We start from the raw sequence: 20,812 nt of genomic DNA, 5'->3' as shown, positions 1-20,812 counted from the left end.
TCTAAAGAGTTAGTCCACGTGCTTCGCATCACATTTTCTTTTTTATGTTTGCGCTCTCATTTCTGGCGCGAATCAGTATTCCTATACTTTATGTAATGTATTTTGCTTCTGTCTTTGATCGGATCCTCCAAATAATTTTATTTGCTTATTAAAATGAAAATGTTAAAAATATTGAACATCAACGCCGCAAAACGTACGTTCTCATCTTACATTAACTCCTTCACAACAAATGCCCTATACTCTCACTCTTGCTCTCTCTCTCTCTCTCCCTCTCTTGGCTATAAAATACCAAACTCATTGACCTTTCTATATCGTCCTTCTCATAGTTACTAGTCGTTTATATGCAAATTGATGGCCCGATATATATATATATATATATATATATATATATATATATATATATATATATATATATGCATATATATATACTAGCAGGGCACCGCTCATTATGCAGTCGGAAAATACGTATAAATAGCATATGTTGATTCGTTTTGATTCTGTGTTTATGACTATATAAAATTAGACCCAATATACATTAACGAATCAGAATAAAAGTTTTAAAAAGTGACTCATGCGCCACCACTGAGTATCGACACCGAAATGTTAGCTATGAAGTCATGCTGTCTGCTAGGTTAAAAATTAATTCATGAACCAATACCGCTTAGATTACGCATGCATATTCTTAACGTCGGCGTGCGATCTTCACGTGGAGAATTTCATTTTTTTCACACTTTTGTGCGAAGTTTCCCAGCCTAAATTCCAATATAAAATTTCGCATGGGATCAAACACCTATATATGAGATTTCAGGCCTGTAGACCAAAAATTGACAAAGGAGTTTTTGTAGACAAAAATCTTTAAACAAAAGTATATAGTTTGCATAAATATATATTGAAAGAGTTTTGTGTTTACTATAAAGTTTATACGCAAATATTACGCAAGTATAACTCATGTACAATATCTGCATTAACATGTATACAAGCATTACTTTACTAAGAATTAATATCCCAACAGTAAACCAGAAACAAACTAATAGGGAATTAATTAAAATGAATGTTTAAAAAATATGAAAATAAGCTAGATATTTTGCTAGTGACTGTAAATCCATAACCCATACATAGGAATGATTTTTTTTCTTTTTAATAAATATAATAAAGTGTTTTTAATGCGTGCGTATTACAAAAAAGTAACGATTTATGGGATTTATTGAGATTGTCGCACTGACTTCCTTATCTTGGTGGTTATAGTCACAACGTTTCGGCCGTTTTGCCCTTCGGCCTTCATAAGGTGTTATGTATCGAACTGGTGAACCGATTGTTAGGAGTCTCGAACCACACCCTTAATTATTATTACAGGGGTACCGTGTTCGGACTGCAGCTAGGCTCTTGGACATAGTTGCTGAGTCTCTGTTTTGAATGTTACTTTTCACTGCCAAAACAGAGAATCAGCAACTATGCCCCAGGGCCTAGCTGCAGTCCGAACACGGTACCCCCGTAATAATGATAAAGGGTTGGGTTCCAGACTCCTAACAAACGGTTACCCAGTTAGATACAAAACACCTGATGAAGGCCGGAGGGCAAAACGGCCGAAACGTTGTGACTATAACAACCAAGATGAGGAAGTCAGTCCGACAATCTCAATAAATAAAACACCTCATCTCCAAAAGACAGACAATTACGATTCATGGGAGTATAAGTATATTGATCCCATGTAATAAGGGTGTTGATCTGAACATGTTTTTATTTTAAAACCTCAGAATATTAACTAGGACCATGGCAAGTGATTCCGAGGAAAGGGATTCTCTGTCTGTTCTACGGATGATTAAAGGCAAAAAATCGGAGGGAAGAGTAAGGGTTTTGTGGGGGGGTGCAAGTGTGGATATTAAGAATACACGAGAAATATATAGAGACCAAAAGAATATTTGTAAAAAAATATTAATTATATAAAGAAAAATGATAAAAAGAAGGGAAATGAAAGAGTAAGAAGAAAAAATATAAATATATGTCAGGGGCAAACTCAGTGTAATAAAAAGTGAAGGAGGTGGGTGTACATGTTTAAAATTAATTATCGACAAACAAGACATTTTTGGGGGGGTGTTGACTTTTTATGAAGTGAATTTTTTTCGGATATTTATCACTTCTGAAATGTTTCCATAGGTGCATTAGATTGAATTTCATCATACGTTCGGTAATAATATATAAAACATAAATTTAAAAAAAAGAGAAAGTATAAAAGTTACACTATAAAATTGTAGAGTTTACTTTGAATTACATTGCTATACAGATGATTAGAAATAGTGGTGATTTGTTAAAATACAATATGAATAATTAGAAAAAAAAATAAAACAAAGATGATGATATGAGAAAAGTAGAAGCAATTAATGATTGGTAGGTGAATACTATTACAGCAAAATAACGTTGACACACCGGTTCTCGCTAGATCACCGAAGTTAAGCAAAGTTGATGCTGGCCAGTACCAGATGGGTCACCATTTGGGAAGGCTAGGAGCTGTATATAACTTCTGGGAAGGTTGGACGTGGGGCCAGCACCCTCACCCTGTAAAAAGACCTCCTCGCTACAAAAATATCTACAAAGTTGTAGATGTCCTATGCCTCTCCAAGGGCTCAAGCCTATGGATGGATGGATGGATGAGTGTAAATATTATTGTTTTATTTCTTAGTAATAAGCGAAAGTCGGTAACGAAATAATATTAAAGTGTGTTATTAGTAGATAACGAGAGTTATATTTGATGGACGTTTAAAGAGTGTGGACGTGTTGGGTTGTAGTATTTGCAAATAGTTAATGTTCAAACTTCAAATGTTTTATAATTTATCTTACTCCTTGACGTTATTAATAAATACGTTTTGTATGAATATAGGATGTAGGAAATTGGGGAATATCAAAAATTGAAACTTACTAAATTGATAAGAATTTCTCAATTAAGTGTAAGATTAGAGGTATGTGAAACACGAGGAGGGTCTCAAAAGAATTAAAAAATAAAATAATATATAAAAATTTTTATGGCTGACTGGGATAGCTTTCGTACATTCATATCTTATCTACCTCTGTATTCTATGTTTTGAAAGGATGTGTCCTCTATAGTATCAGCTATGACCGCATGGTTAATTGTAGACCGATTCATACCTTCCAAAAAATTCCAACAAAAATCTAACAGCCAGCCATGGTTTTCCCCAGAATGTGCTACTGCCATCTCGCACAGATATCATTTTTTCCATAGCTACAAACGTAATAGATGCACTGAGATAAAAGCTGTTTCAGCAACGCCGGTAACCACTGTAAAAGAGTAATAAAAAATGCAAAAGAGCTACATGATTTGTCCGTTAAATCCGAAGTAGCTGATCAGCGGCTTGGGTCCCACAATTTTTGGCAAATAACAAATAGGATCCTGAACAGAGCCGTGTGTTTTATCCCACCCATTATCAATGGATCAGAGGTCATCTCGTCAGCATCAGACAAGGCGAAACTATTTGCCAAGGATTTTGCAGTTAATTCTACCCTATGCGACGAAGGCCACCAACTCCTATAACACTCAACACGTAAGGTAACATGCACATATCAGTGCGTGAGGTCGCCAAGCTAATCAAGAACCTATATTCCAGTTAAGCAACTGGCCTTGACGGCATCCCAATTATAGTGTGAAAAATGCTTCAACCAGAACTTGTCCCCATATGCACAAAACTGTTTAAGCGTTGCCTTAAGGAGAAGTGCTTTCCAACGCCCTGAAAAAACCTCATCAGTATGCCCTGCATTAAAGACTTCATCTCCCTCTCAGTACATACAAATAAGTCTCCTGTGTGTCCTGAGTAAGTTGCTGGAATCCATATTATATAGAGAAGTATTCAACTCCCTCAGCAGAAATAACCTTCTTAGTGATACGTAATACGGTTTCCGTTCTGCTAGATCTACCGCAGATGATTAGTGAATCCCTCGACAAAGGCTTCTTTTCTAGGGCAATGTCTCTTGACAGATCAAAGGTCTCCGATAAGGTATGGCATAAAGGCTTACTTCACAAGATTTCCAGCTACGGTATAACTGGAAATGTTTTCTCAATCATTAAATCATTTCTCACTGATAGGCTCATAACAATAGTGGGTGATGGGCAAAAATCAGAGGCCAGCGGTATTAATGCTAGAGTCCCTCATGGGTCCAACTCTCTTCCTGATCTACATCAATGGTCTCCCAAAATACATACTTAAATCATTCGTTGACATCTATGCTGATGACACGACTATCTACGGCAACACATCAAAGGCTGTAAATTACAAAGCTTTCTGATTCTCTCTCCTCTGATCTCGAACGAGTGGTACAGTGGTTGAAGAGGTGGCTGGTTACGCTTGATGCATCTAAAACCAAACTCCTGTCCTTACATCATCAACACTATGATCCACATCTGGCATCAATTGAAATGGATGGCTCTCGTCTAGGACAGGCCCCATGTTTTGACAAGCTTCTGGGCTTGATCTTTACACCTGATGTGAAATGGAACACGTACATCAAGCCTGTTGCCAAGGCCGCTGGAGAAATGGTGGGATCTTTCTATCGCTCCAGAAGATATCTCACTACTGATGCAATTCTATATCTATATTAAAGCCAAGTACGCCCAAGGATGGAGTACTGCTGTCAAATCTGGGCATGAGCTGCTAAAAACAGTCTATTCTGCCTTGACAGAGTACAAAATAGACTTCGTGGCTTAGTGGGGGATGCCCTTTTCTCTTCCCTGCAACCTCTCTCCCACAGAAGAGACTTTGCGAGCCCATCTTTACTTCATCGTTATTTCTATGGCAGGTGCACGTCTGAGCGCCAATCTCTGATCCCCCCTTCGCCAATCTTTCACGAGAAACACCCATCTAGCGGAAACCACTCTCCAAAATTTACCCCACTTTTTATCTGTGCCAAAACCAAAACGTATATTCCATGAACAAAGCTTCTATCTTCGAACTGCGCGCCTGTGGAACTCTCTACCGATTGGGTGTTTCCCTTTTGACTTAACATAGATGTCTTCAAGTCCGTAAAACAATTTCTGATGAACCGCCCCCTTAAGTAATGGCACTTTAAACAAACAGAAGTATATAGAAGCTAGAAGTAACGTTCAGAAAGAAATAGCGACAGCTAAGAGAGAATTTATGGAAACCACTAAAAAACGCATCGAAGCACAAAAATTAGGAAATCCTGACTTCTGGAAAATCTACAACAGTGTAGTAAATAATGGGAAATCAACAATTTCCCCGCTAACCAACAATCACGAGGTTATAAATGCGGGAGTGCCTCAGGGTTCTATCCTTGGACCTCTATTGTACTTAATATTTATTAATGACCTCCCCGACAAAACTGCCTCTGAGATGGGTATATGTGCTGATGACACTACACTCTATAACAGGCATGACAGGAAAACAAATGAACACATATCTAAAGAAATGGCAAAAACACTAGAGGATGACCTCCTATCTGTAGTGGAATGGGGACATAAATGGGTGGTAACATTCAATGCTGCCAAGACTAAACTGGTTTCATTCAATAATTACAAGAAACCTTCTCTGCCACCAATAGCAATGGCCAGTGACTCCATGTTTGAGAGTTCATCTTTCAAACTGCTTGGTCTACCGTTCACAGGAAACATGAGTTGGAACAATTATATTGAAGGCATTGCCAGGGCCGCTGCGAAAAAGGTAGGCTCTCTCTACCCTCCTAGAAAACTACTGGCACCTGAAAATATCCTGTACCTCTATAAGGCAACCATCCGCCCATCTATGGAGTATTGTTCTCACATTTGGGTTGCTGCATCTGCTACTTGTCTCTCGCTCCTAGACAAGCTTCAAAAAAGTCGCCAATCTGATAGGCCCTGAACTGGCATCTAAGCTTCAGCCTCTGTTCGATCGACGGAACGTTGCATCCCTCTGCCTGTTCTACAAGTATTTTAATGGTGAATGATCTGACGAACTGCAATCACTTGTGCCCCCACGACGTAGACACCCTCGACAAACCCGACAGGCAGCTAAATCCCACCCCCACACAGTAGAGATCCGTAGATGTAAAAGATCTTTCTACTCCAGTAGTTCCTTCCCCAGAACCGCTAGACTCGTGAATTCCATTCCAGGTTCCTGCTTCCCTAACTGTACTGACATGAAGAAGTCAAGTACAACGTGAACCGACATCTTGCTGCTCAAATCGCAACATAGTGCCCCAGTAGTTGCTGCCCCTGATAGTAACCTCCTACACCAAAGTGGCAATGCGCCTTGTTTGGGGTGAAAATGTAATAAAAAAATCTCCAATACTAATGAATACTGCAACACTATCCCATTGATTACTGTACACAAAATAACCCTTATTCCCGACTTGCTTCTGGGCATTGATAAGTGGTGACCTCCATGTAAAAAAATGTATATAATAACAATATAGTTTTAAAATAGTATGGGTGTTTGGTTATAATACAATATGTATAATTAGATATAAAAGGATAGAAGGAATTAGGAGAAGATTATGATGTAATAGTTAATGGTTGTAAGGTTTTCTACTAGAAATAAGCTGCAATATGTACGTAATTGTGTTAAAGTGTGCAATTATTAGAGTTAGGGTGTTATATTAGATTAACTTTAGTACGGTGTGCATTTGCTGAGGAGGTGGGAGTTTTAGTGTAAACAAATAAGTGATGTTTCACTTTTAATGTTTAAAATGTATCTATCTTTGAAATTATTAATAAAGAATTGTTCATATAGACAGAGGAAAGAAGTGGAGTTTAAACATTTACAGGTACTAGATTGTTTTTAGAGTTCTCCAGTTATTTGTAGGTCTAAGGTTATTTTTAACCAGTTGTAGGTAATGGATAGGTCGTATAGTTTGCTGGAGTGTTTACGGTCATTAAAGTGCATTTATGAACTCTAAATCAGTCATTAAATGAAATTTCAGTAAGTCCGATGTAAATTTTTTATCATTAGGGTTTCCATAGGGGCGATTGAAGCTTTTGAGACTACTTCTCTTGTCTTTGTAGGCATTGCAATTGAAGTGGATATACTGAGTTATTTGTGTAGTTACATATTTTCTGTTACTGTTAATATTATGATCATTGTTGTTAAGAATTATATTATTATGTTTTTGTCATTATACTTTATAGGTTGACATTGCTAATCTAGATGAGTTTTGGGGTGGGAGTTATTAACAATATTATGTAAGATGGTATTTTCAAGGAAGTGGGTTTTAATAAACTTGAATAATTTTCCCAGTTTAGTTTTAATCCTTATATTAATAGACACACAGACACACACAAACACACACACAAACACACGTTTATATATATATATATATATATATATATATATATATATATATATAGTTTTTATGTATATAGTGATGCATAGAATATTTATGATCTGTCCGTAAGCCAATGGGAAAAACAATAGGCCTTGTTCACAGAAATATGTAAGCTGGTCACACGGTCACCGAATTTTAATATATTGTATGATTTTATTATTCCGCATAATACCGTTAAAACGTGACATTATTTATATCTGAAAGTTAAATAAACCATCAAACATTCAAAAGAAATATGTCCTTTCCTGTTACTTACATGAATATTTTACGCTTATATGAATCCTATCTCATTAATAGATGAGTATGTTTATGCCAAACAAACGTATTAATTACATATGTATGACAAAGTTATCTACGGTTTTACATGGGTTTGCCTTTATAGTCCGCTCTCATTCTATTTCTTTACATATATACATGTATACATATATATATATCGCTCTCTCTCTCTTGCTCTCTCTCTCTATCTACATATATATATATACACACATATATATATATATTATATATGTATATATTACGTATATTTAGGCGGCATTTTTAATTTAAACAGACATTGTCAAGGTCAACTAAAAGCTTCTCTTCCTAATACTTTATTATTTTTCAATTTTTCTTTATATATATATATATATATATTATATATATATATATATATATATATATAGAGAGAGAGAGAGAGAGAGAGAGAGATACGTCGACGATATGGATATATTGTCTAAGTATTTTTTTCTTCTCGAAGTGTCCGCAGTTTTTAACTTTTCGTGGAAGCATCTACACATCTTTTCGAATTTATTTGGGTGTTCGGTAGGAACTGTGGGTAGTTTTTTTTTTAAATAGTAGTTGGGTTGTGAGCGAAGGTGGGAATGACGGTAAGTGGGTGTGCTGGGGGCCGTGGTAGTAGTATCATGAAAGAAGGGGAAAATGTGCCAGTTCTAGGGTCAGTAGTAGAAACGGTTCGGATATGAGAGGGGAATTTATCCTAGGCATTTAATTGTGCTGCTATTTTTTCGGAGTAGTACCTTATAAATATCAGGTGTTTTCGTTTTTATATATTTTGTTGCTTCTTAACATTTGTTTCGTGGTGTAGTATTTCTGTATTGTTGAATAACATTTCTCATAAATTCGAGAGGGTAGTGATGTATTTTATGTAAGTGTTAGAATATGGCACTTGATTCAACATTATGGCATGTAAGGCGACGAAATTAATGTATAATATTATGTACCACGGAACTATTAATTGTCTTCTTGTTATAAGAGTTATCTTCTCCTAAGGGGCATGTAAACTGATTGATGACGTTGGTGCGATCAAGTGATTTTTAGAGAAAGGAAGGAATGTTTATATTACTAATTTATCGGTTTTAATTTTTTATATAAATAATGATTTTTTTTGTTATTGTTAACGGGGAAAATGTCTCTTTGGATGATTTCTTATAGCAATTTCTTCTAACTTAAAAACCAGATGAATTCGATTGCAGTTGAATAGGGTGATTTTATAGTATTGTAGTATATTACTGTTAGAAGGGGCATTGTTTAACTCAAGGAGCGTGAATTTATGTTTTGGTCAAAAATATAATTTGGGAATCCGTTGTTGCTGAGGTCGTGTTGTTTAATATATTTTAGTTTGATGAGTACTATTTTTATTGGTTTTGTCCGATGATGGCTAATTTGTAACGGTGGGGGGGGGTTACGATCTTGAAATTTGGAAGCAAATGATTATATCAGGTAGGTAGTTTATAGTGGAAAGTGCTAAAAGTGTTATTGGAAGTGGCAATAAGGATGTCGAAAAAAAGAATGTTGATATTTACATTTAATTCTACAGTAAATTTGACGACATACTTGTTTTGGAGAGGTCCATATATGTAAGTATTTGTTAGTGGTGATTACCAAGAAAGAAAGATATCGTCTTACATAACTTACATGAACGGAGGGTTCATTAGTGTTGTTGAGTATCAGGTTTTTTTTGGATGCCTCATGTAGAATTAACAGAAGATTAGTGCGAGGACGAAACAAAGAGATACGCTATCTATTTAGGTGTAAATATTCCCGTTGTCGTCGTAGAAGGGTACTCAGGTGGTGTAGACTAAAATAATTTAAGTATTGTTTGGTCAATGTTACGGTTAGGTAGGAGTAGGTTTTTGTATGGGTTGTAAAGTATATATACTTATGCATACATATAAATATCTCATATATGTACGTATATGCAGAGAAAGAGTGAGAGAACCGATTAAATATATATATATATATATATGTATATATATATATATATATATATATAGAATGAAAGACCAATTGAACATGCCACATTATGTTTAAAATATATAATATAAACCTAAATAGTAATTATCCTGGTTTAATATGCGCATCACATTTTAAATAATAATCAAAATAATAGGTTAAATAAGGTACTCACGAAATAAAGTAGGTATTATTTTCAACAGGGTTATCTTAAGAAGTTAATATAAATACAGAAATGTGAACTTTTTTATTCGGGTTGAATTGATAAAAATGTATTGCAAATTTTTACTAAGATTAGACTTATGCATTCATATCTAGAATGTTTAATCTTTCTGATGAAAATATTTACGGTGTCACGTTTTACAAAGCAATACTGGTCACTGACCTGAGACAGAAAAAGGAATGCGGCATTGAATTCATTGTATGTAAGGAAAATAATATTGTCGAAAAAATTGTTTTAGTTAACGATTTGCGTCTGCTTTACTTTTACCCATTTGGAATTAACAACAGATAGTTGTACGGTTGAAACCTCCCTTATATGACTGGACGTTATTTAGACGCTCATACAAAGTTGCCATTCGTCCTTGTCGAGTGTGCATTACAAATGGGTATGACTATCTAAAAAATACATCCTGAAGTAGAAGAAAGGTCACTTGGTTTTATGGTATTCGCCTTCAACCTTTGCAGTTGAAAATATATGAGGCTTAACGTTTGGAACTATCATATCTCTCTCTTTCTCTCCCCCTCTGTCTCTCTTTATATATATATATATATATATATATATATGTATATATATGTATATATATATATATATATATATATATATATATATATATATATATATATATGAAACTCTTGGTATGTTTGTTTTCGATAAACGAGAAAACTACATTTTACGACAGCGTTTATAGCTAATCCAAGCGTTTTTTGACATACCAAAAACGGAAAAATATTTAAAATAAGAGGATGTGTTTCAAAATTCGTGAATGTTATACAGCAGCATACACTGGCATAAGGAGATCGCCGATTAATCGAATCCCAAAAGCGGCAGAGTCGAAAGTTATAGCTTCGACATTCGTCAAAATGTGTATGATGAAAGGGAAGATGTCGACAAATGACACAGGAAAAAGATTGGCGATTATTATTTCAGCAAACAAAAGTTGTAATTTTTTTAAATATTAATTGTCTGATGAGCCGAACCCTTTGTGTAAAATACAATGTTGAGCGTGGATTTTGCCATCGTGTTTATTTTTTTATTTAAGAATTTTTTTTTTTTTTATAGCGCAGCATGCATTTCTTTATACGTTTTTTTAGGCTTCTTTCTTTTTAATGTTGCCCTTTTCCGATCGATTTCTCTCAAGCACCTATGTAAGAAAAAAATAAGTCTTTCATGCGCTTACATTTAAACATCGGTTTCAGACAACACTGTGAGCCTATGATCTATAAATAAGAAATATATTGTAAGAGAGCAAGTATATTCAATTATGATGAACTGTTGCGTGTAAGTGTTGGTTTATTGTATATTTTATACAATAGTGTCGACACAAAAATAACAAGAGGATAAATTGGTGGAAATATAATAGATAAAGAGATCAGATTTCACTAGCAACGATCTTTTTAAAGATCTTCTCTGCAAGACTATTTAAAAATATTATTCGTACGATATTATCGATGAATAAGAAGATGTTTTTTATTACGTAGATAAAAAAATATAATATAAAATATTACAAAAATTTTCCTAACAATATTATGATGTTTACTTCTATTACTTATTTTTTTACTTATTGTTTACTATTACTACTATTTATATGTCATATAAATACTAATACTAATAACAATAATATTTATTGTAATTAATTTTGTAATGATTTCTACCATAACTGAATATATTAGTCAGTATAATCCACAGATTTTCCATGGTTACTATGTCATCTGGCTATAATCTTTTTATATAAAACGGTGTTTGCAGAAAAATCCTGTTAACTCTGATTTAATTTGCAACTGCTCATGTAATGTTATTACCCTTTAGGCTGTGATCATAGTGTAGTATCTGTTAACAGTGGCAAGCGGGGTCAAGGCTCAAAACAGTATTATTATTGTTATTGTATTCTTGTTAATTTATTTGAGTGACGGATGGTATGGATCAGTTATTATGATTAGAAGAATAAACAATTAAATTGCAGAAGAAATGAATGACGGGTGAATTGCAAAAAGAATGTGAAAATAGAAAAAAATATGTAAGCATTATGTTAGGGTTCTGAATAAACAAATAACTAGGTGGATTAGATTGGTTTGAGACACGTAATTAGGTGACGTAAGAGAACATGTGATGTAGTTAGTTTTGGAGAGATTCAGAGAGTTGAGGATTGACCACCAGAGCAGACAGATGTATAGACAAGGGTGGACCGACAGCTAGGAACGGGCTGTATGAACAGAAAATGTAGACTAACTGCAGATCCTATGAAAACCGATTGAGACAACTTTAATAAATTTATATTACAAAAATATAAAGAGCTGTTTTAATGGTTTCACAAATAAGAACAGTTGTCTCAATTATATGGTGCTGATCGCTTCATGGTCGTTACGGAGCAGTAGGAAGTAAAAAGAACTCTTCAAGAAAAAGGTATGAAGCATATATTATTCTTCTTATATATGAACTGTAAAAATATCCCGTGGAATAAGTCTGATACAACATGACTAGGTTTACACGTAAATAGCATGTCCCGTGGCTAAACAGCATAGATACGATTTATACGTATATTATCTGTCTGTTAAAAGAACAATATCTTACATCCACTAGATAACACATGATGCATTTAATATACCATCTCCTCCAATATAAACCAATATACAACGGTCATATACTGCGAATTAACCATAGAAAAGAAGAAAGATGCCTGTGCCACCCGATAGTGCAATTTTATTCATAAATCAATTTTCAGTGAAAGGTGCATGAGTCATAATTGTTGTTTTTACACAAGCCGAACATTTACTTATTATTTAAAAGTCATATGTTGACCAAAATCTATTTTATAAGTTTTTATTTTCTTTTATAATTATTTGTACTCATTAGGATATCCAACAGAAGTTACTATGGAAGATTACTCACTGAATACAACTGGTTCCTTGGTGTATAAGTGAAACCAGTTTCTCCATGGCTCCCATTATTCCGATCTCATGTATAACATGTAAATAATTGTACGTAATCACCACAGCCGTTTCCGATCTATTTCACGCTGGCAAATCACTGGAAATTGAATGACAACATGCCTCTCTATTTTCCCAGTAGTAAAAATTCTTTTCAGTACTTTGCGTGATTATTAATGTTATTTCACTCTATAGAAGTTCTCCCACCGGTCATCACTGACAACAACTACTGGTTCTCACTGAAGTCTGAGTGACAACAAGATTCTCGATAGTTCAAGTACTGTCCACGTTTTTCATTACTTTTGCTAATCAATGTTTTCCTCACAATAACACGGTGTCTTTGAAATCACGCTAGCAATGACGATTTGGCATCGTTATAATTTGGGTGGAGATCCTCATATAATTATCATATTTCTCTTCGCACTCATCCAGTAAAATCCTGATTAGTGTTGCCTCTCCTCTTTCTTTTGAATTCTTTCGACAGTTCTCTCCTATTTTGTGTGATGTCCCTTGATGCCGTCACTGTAGTTTTCTTTGGGGTAGGCAGATACTAGAAAAGATTATCCTGCACTGATAGAGTTCAAAATAGAATTCGTAGCCTAGTAGTGGATACCGTTTTCTCTTCCCTGCAAACTCTTTCTCACAGAAGATATGTTGCGAGTGTGTCTCTGCTTTATCGTTATTTTCATAGGAAGTGTTCGTCTGAGCTCTAATCAATCTTTCACGAGAAAAACACGTCCATCTGAAAACACTATCGATAATTTCCCCCACTCTTATCTTTGCCAAAATATATAAGAATTTACAGCAAGTCCCACTCTCCCCAATAGTTTACTTATGAAGCTGCCATTGCACAAAGCCAGCATACGTACCGCAGATTTAACCGCCATATGTCCATTTCAAACAGACAGACATATATAGAAGCCAGAAGTAAGAAAAGCGTTAAGAGAGAATTTAATGAAACAACCAAAAACGCATCGAAGCACAGAAATTAGGAACCCGTGACTTCTGGAAAATCTACAACAGTGTAGTAAATAATGGGCAATCAACAATTCCCCCACTATCCAACAATCATGAGTCTGTTTGCTCAGCAACCGAGAATGCTAACATGCTTGCCAGTCGGTTTGCCTCAAACACTACACTAGACCAGCTAATCACCCTTTCCCTGACTTTTCTTTTGCCAACAGACGCCACACTAGACGATCTGAAAATCACCTCTCTCAGGTGCATGCTATCATGAAAAATGTTGACACTGAGAAACCATGTGGACCTGTTCAGATCAAGGTTGTACTATTAAAAAAGTGCTCCGCCGCAGTAACTCTAGTTCTCTGCAAACTTTACAACAAATGACTTAATGAATCTTGCTGTCCTGCCTGCTTGAAAACGGATTCTGTTGCACCAGTTTTCAAGCATTCTGGCGAAAGAACTGACCCATTAAATTACCGCCCAATTAGCCTCCTCCCACTTTTCACCAAAATATTTGAGTCCATAATGAACCAAGCTCTAACCCATCACCTTACGGATGCTAAACTTCTGACCGACCAACAATACGGGTTTAGGCAAGCCCGTTCCAAAGAAGACATTCTAACTGTAATCACAGAACGTATATAACATTCACTGGACAAAGCAGGGGAGGGTAAAGCGGTAGCTCTAGATATATCTAAGGCTTTTGCCAGGGTATGGCATGAAGGTCTACTATGGAAAATCAGAGTATACGGTATTACTTGAGGAATACTTAACATAATTAAATCCTTCTTAGATGAGATAAAACTCCAGGTTGTCCTCGACGGTCCTACATCTAATCAATATGATATAAATACGGGAGTGCCACAAGGGTCTTTAGTCGGCCCTCTATTATTCCTAATATTCATAAATAAACTCCCTGACAAAATTATCTATGAGATGGGTATATATGCTGATGCCACTACACTCTCCAACAGACACAACAGGAAAACAAAAGAACACATATCTAAAGAAATGGAAGATACACTTGAGAATGACCTCCGATGTGTAGTGGAATGGAGGTAAAAATGTATCGTCACATGCAATGTGGCCAGGACCAAACTGGTTCCCTTAAATAATTACAAGAAATTTTCTCTACAAGCAATAGCAATGGCCAATGACCCTTTATCTGAGAGTACATATTTTACACTCCTCGATCTAACGTTCACAGGAAACATGAGTTGGAACAATTACATTGAGAGCATTGCCAGGACCGCTGCGAAGACGGTAGTTTCTCTCTACCGTTTTAGAAAGCTACTAACGCCCGAAAATATCCTGTGCCTCTATAAAGCCATTATTCGCCCATGTATGGAGTATTGTTGTCATATTTGGGCTGGTCCATCTGCTACTAGCCTCTTGCTCATAGACAAGGTTTAAAAGAGAGTCGCCAACCTGATAGGTCCTGAACAGTCATCTAAGCTTCAGCCTCTGTCCAATCGACGGAATGTAGCATCCCTCTGCCTCTTCTACAAGTACTTTAGCAGTGAATGCTCCGATGAACTGCAAGCACGCGTACCTCGTCGACGTAAATACCCTCGACACACCCGATAAGAATCTACATCATACCCATTCAAAGTAGAGATCCCTAGATGTAAGAGAGCGTTCTACGCCATTAGTTTCTTCTCCAGCACTACTAGACTTTGGAATTCCATTCCGGGTTCCTGTTTCCTTAACTGTACTGACATGCAGAAGTTCAAGTGTAACGTGAACTGACATCTCGCTGCCCAACTTCCCACATAGCACCCCTGTAGATTATGTCCCTGATAGTAGCTCCCTACATCAAAGTGGCAGTGTGTCTTGTTTTGGTGAAAATGTAATAAAAAAACTTAACGTAGATACCATGGACAACATGGTGACGCCTATGTAAAAAAAATACACACAAAAGTTAGTTACTCAACGATTATACAGTGTAAACTTTGTTTGCCCCATATGCCGTAAATCCATATTTCCGTTTTTTTCTCAATTTCAGGTTCTGTGCAGAAGTCTTCCGATTGTAGCTTATGTGTATTAACCAACGCATTCACAGGCAATTATCTATATATAAATACGCTTGTAACTATCTATCTATCTATGTGTGTCACACTTTCCGGCAAATTTGATTGGTTGAGAAGATTTTATTCTGGAATAGCGGATTACGCATTAAACGAACGCTCAAGGCAGAGATCAGGGTTGCCAGGTTTGCTTCATTTTAAAAGTAGTTTGGCCATCAGAATTTCTGTTTGGCTTTTTTTCCAAATTTGTCCCTTTTCTGAACGAACGCTCAAGGCAGAGAGAGAGAGAGAGAGCGAGAGATAGATAGATAGATAGAGAGAGAGAGTGAACGCTCAACGGAGAGAGAGAAACAGAAAAGAGACAAAACACCGTGAAATTTACACGGGTCCACCTAGATCCGCCGAAAACCGTGCCGGTGGAGATAATTTAACCACACATGTAAATATATACCTTTCTCCTATTAAAACTTTTTTTCATGAAATTTACTGTAGTAGTAGTACAAATATATTGCGAAACCATCATTCTCTCTCTGTCTCTCTCTTTAATATAAACAACGCCTAGAGGAGAGAGTGGGAGTTTTTTTTCATGAAATTTAATGTTGTAGGAGTAAACATATATTTTTAGAAAAATATTTCATGTTTCGTTCGTGGATTAGCGGAATACACATCAAACGAAGGCTATTGTAGATGTCACGGTGTTTTGTTTCTTTTGTGTTTCTCTCTCTCCCTAGATGTTGTTGACTTTCAAATATAAACATTTAGTAAATAACTGTGGAACAGATTTTAAAATATTTTTAATTAACGAAGACTCTCTCTTTCTCTCTCTTTCTCTCTCTCTCTCTCTCTGTCTATCTATCTATCTATCTAGCTATCTATCTATCTACTCTGTCTTGAGCGTTCATTTTATGTGTAATCCGTAGATAGATAGATAGACAGAGATAGAGAAAGAGAGAGTCTTCGTTAATTAAAAATATTTTAAAATCTGTTTCCACAGTTATTTAATAGGGAGAGAGAGAAAAACAAAAGAAACAAAAAAACGTGAAATTTACATTAGCCTTCGTTTGGTGTGTATTCCGCTAATCCAGGAACGAAACATGAAATATTTTTCTAAAAATATATGTTTTCTCCTACAACATTAAATTTCAGGAAAAAACCTCCCACTCTCTCCTCTAGGAATTGTTTATATTTAAGAAAGAGACATACAGAGAGATAATCATGGTTTCGCAATATAGTTGTACTACTACTACAGTAAATTTCATGAAAAAAGTTTTAATAGGAGAAAGGTGTATATATACATGTGTGGTTAAATTATCTCCACCGGCACGGTTTCGCCGGATCTAGATGGGCCCGTGTAATTTCCACGGTTTTTTTTCTTTTGTTTTTCGCTCTCTCCCTTCAGCGTTTACTCTATCTATCTATCTATCTATCTATCTATCTATCTATCTATATATCTATCTCTCGCTCCTTCTCTGCCTTGAGCGTTCGTTCAGAAAAGGGACAAATTTGGAAAAAAAAGCCAAACAGAAATTCTGATGGCCAAACTGCTTTTAAAATAAAGCCAACCTGGCAACCCTGATCTCTGCCTTGAGTGTTCGTTTAATGTGTAATCCGCTATTCCAGAATAAAATCTTCTCAACCAATCAAATTTGCCGGAAAGTGTGACACACATAGATAGATAGATAGTTACAAGCGTATTAATATATAGAAGGATATTCTCGCAACTACGACTGATTGCTGTTAGATATAAACAAAGCCAAGAGGATAGAGAGGGGGAGAGGGGGGAGATAGAGGAGTAAGAGGGGGAGAGAGATAGAGGGGGGGATAGATGGGGGAGGGAAAAGAAAAAAAGAAAAAGTAGTTTGGCCATCAGAGTTTCTGTTTGGCTTTTTTTTCAAGTTCGGCCCTTTTCTGTACACACGCTCAAGGCGGATAGATAGATAGATAGATAGGTAGATAGATAGAGAGAGAGAGAGAGAGAGAGAGAAACGCGGTCTTCGTTAATTAAAAATATGTTAAAATCTGTTTACATAGTTACTTACTAAATGTTTCTATTTGAAAGTCAACAACTTCGATATAGTCAATTTTCCTTTAATTTTCAATTTTGCTTTTTGTTAGCCATTTTTACTTCAAAATGTGCCTGCGCTTTTAAATTTGGCCTTCTTTTCTTTTTTTTTCTGAAAAATTTGGCTTCAAATAATTATTATCGTCTGCTAACCCAGGCAGAGAGAAAAAAAGAGAACGCTCAAGGGAGAGAGAGAAAAAAACAGAAAATTCATTTATTATTGACAGATTAAACACAGACGGTTTGGCTCATCTAGAGCAATGGATGAGAGAAGAACACAGCAAAGAGAAGCAGCAAGAGAGAGAGACAGAGAATCAGACGACAGCGTTTGCGAGAAGAGGAAAGACAATACATCCGTGATCGAAACAGACAAAGAATGCAACAACAAAGGCTTAATATGAGCCAGAATGAGCGAGAATTACATCTTGACCATTTGAGAAATAGAGATCACGTAAGGAGAAATATGAATATGGAAGAAAGACAGCAATTCCTAGAAAACATGAGAAACAGGGACCTAGTAAAAAGAAATAATATGAATATGGAAGAAAGGCAGCAATTTTTAGAACACATGAGAAACAGGGACCATGTAAAAAGAAATAATATGAATCAACAAGAGCGCCAAAATTATCTTGAAAATGAGCGAAATAGAGTTCAACGTCATAGAAATGCCCACAATATGGAACGCCAAATATATTACATTGGGGCCATGGATGTCCGATGTCAATTTAGCAGAGCCTTAAGATTCCAAAAGAACAACTAAATTGCTGTCATAACGGAAAATAATGCTACCCCCCTTACAAGTTTACCCCGAAAATTTAAGATTATTATTTGATACCAACAATGCCGAGAGTGCAAATTTCAGGCAGAATATAAGAAACTATAATTCTGCATTTGCTTTTGCATCTTTTGGTGCCAATATAAGACCCCCTCCAGGACGTGGACCCTATTGTTTCCGTTTACAAGGTCAAACTTACAACTACGCAAGCAACCTCCATGCAAATGACCCTGAAGAGAGAAGATATGGCCAGCTGTACATCATAGAAACCAATAAAGCCGTACACAATAGAGTAAATGCTCCAGAAAATGCTAACTGTTTAGTGTCTGTTTTTTTAAAGATAAATGAAGCACTGATTAATAATCCTTATGCAGCAGCATACCATAATATGAAGGATACTGAACAACAAGAACAAGAGAGAGCTGCAATTGAGAACATGTCACCAAGACAAGTAACCATGCACTTCATCCCTGGCCCTGACAGAAGGACATACAACAACCAATCAGGCAATAAGATCGCTACCATATTCGTTGGTGATAATGGTGCACCTCCAGTACATCGTGATATCATTGTTTATCCCATAGGTCAACAGAGGTAGAGGATTGCTTACATCTCTTTCCATCTTGATCCCATGGTTTATCCTCTTCTCTTTCCGAATGGAGAATCAGGATGGCATATACAAATGGCTCATGTGGCGCAACGCCAAACTCGTGTTCGCACCAAAGTCACCATGCAAGAGTTTTACTAATACCGGCTAGCAATCAGAGATGGCTTTAGTGCTTTGCATCGAGCTGGAAAATTATTGCAACAATATATTGTTGACGCTTATGTGAAGGTGGAGGGATGCCATCTGAACTTCATTCAAAATATACCAAGCACAATTAAGAGTTGCACTTTATTCGGGTCTCATGGATCACCTAGGAAGACAGAATGAGCATCAAGAGGCAGGTGTTCCAGTCATTTTGCCTTCTACATTCCCAGGAAGTCCGAGAAACATGCAACAAGCATATCAAGATGCCATGGCGATTGTCTGCAAATTTGGAAAACCAGATATTTTTTTGACATACACGTGTAACGCAAAATGTCGAGAAATCACAGAGAACCTTGGACCGCATGAAACAACACAAAACAGGCCAGATTTAGTTGCACGATTTTATAACATCCACCTAAAGGAACTTTTGATTGATATCAAGGATAGACATATATTTGGTGTTCCAGTTGCTCATATCTATGTCATTGAATTTCAAAAGCGCGGTCTACCACATTGCCACCTTTTGGTAATGCTGCGAGAAGAAGACAAACTGAGGAGAAGAGAACAAATTGATGAAATGGTTTGTGCTGAAATACCTTCATTAGACTACCGAGAGTTGAGAGAATGCGTGAGAACATTGATGATACATGGTCCATGTGGGATATCAAATCCTAATTCTGTATGCATGGTTGATGGAACATGTGAGAAAAAAAATCCAAAAGATTTCCTTATAGAAACGAATACAAATGTATCCGGATATCCAGTGTACAGACGAAGAAACAATTGAGAAAAGGTACAAGTTGGCACTCATGAGGTTGACAACAGATTCGTTGTCCCATAGAATAAGTATCTACTGGAAAAATACCGTGCCCATATTAATGTTGAAGTGTGTTCCTCGGAGAAAAGCGTAAAATATTTATTCAAATATATATATATATAAAGGTCACGATTGTGCAAACATGGAAATCAGACATGTTTTAGATAATAATGAGCCCACTGGAATACATGAACACAATGAAGTTAAACAGTTTTTGTCATGTAGATATGTGTCTCCTCCAGAGGGCTTTTGGAGATTGTCAGAGTTCAAAATGCATGCTCAATCCCACACTGTTTATCGCTTGGCTGTACATTTGCCTGATGAGCAGCATGTTTACTATAGAGAAGGGAATCAAAGACAGGCGGCAGCAAGAGCAGAAGAACGTGACACACATTGACAGCTTGGTTCAACCTCAATCAAACAGATGAGAATGCAAGAAATCTTTTCTATTGTCCTGTACCTGAGCATTATGTATTCAACAAACAAACAACAAAGTGGACACAGCGAATTAGATTCAGCAACATTTTAACCAGAATGTACTCTGCAAGTCCTGGAAATGAAGAAAAATTTTATTTGAGGATGTTGCTCCTTCATGTCTCCGGAGCGACTTCCTTCAGCGATTTGAAGACAATCGATGGTCAAGAAATGGCCACCTTCAAAGACGCATGCATCAGACTGCGCCTGGTTGAGAATGGCAATGCATTTCAGGAAGTTT

The 20,812-nt window shown here is 36.2% G+C and overlaps 2 protein-coding genes across 2 annotated transcripts; both read left to right on the top strand.

Annotated features, from left to right (window-relative positions):
• The first annotated feature begins 18,536 nt into the window (after positions 1-18,536).
• On the top strand, positions 18,537-19,127 carry LOC145276639 (uncharacterized). The gene has a single exon (XM_080127829.1). It carries the CDS (start codon positions 18,537-18,539, stop codon positions 19,125-19,127), a length of 591 nt encoding a protein of 196 aa, XP_079983955.1.
• A 310-nt stretch (positions 19,128-19,437) lies between these two features.
• LOC145276638 (uncharacterized) lies at positions 19,438-20,067 on the top strand. Its single transcript, XM_080127828.1, has one exon. It carries the CDS (start codon positions 19,438-19,440, stop codon positions 20,065-20,067), a length of 630 nt encoding a protein of 209 aa, XP_079983954.1.
• Positions 20,068-20,812: the final 745 nt, after the last annotated feature.

The sequence above is a fragment of the Euprymna scolopes genome, chromosome 5 (assembly GCF_053919585.1).
Source record: "Euprymna scolopes isolate OS-2025 chromosome 5, ASM5391958v1, whole genome shotgun sequence".
Lineage (NCBI taxonomy): Eukaryota > Metazoa > Mollusca > Cephalopoda > Sepiida > Sepiolidae > Euprymna > Euprymna scolopes.
This window is presented reverse-complemented; position numbering and strand designations above follow the sequence as displayed.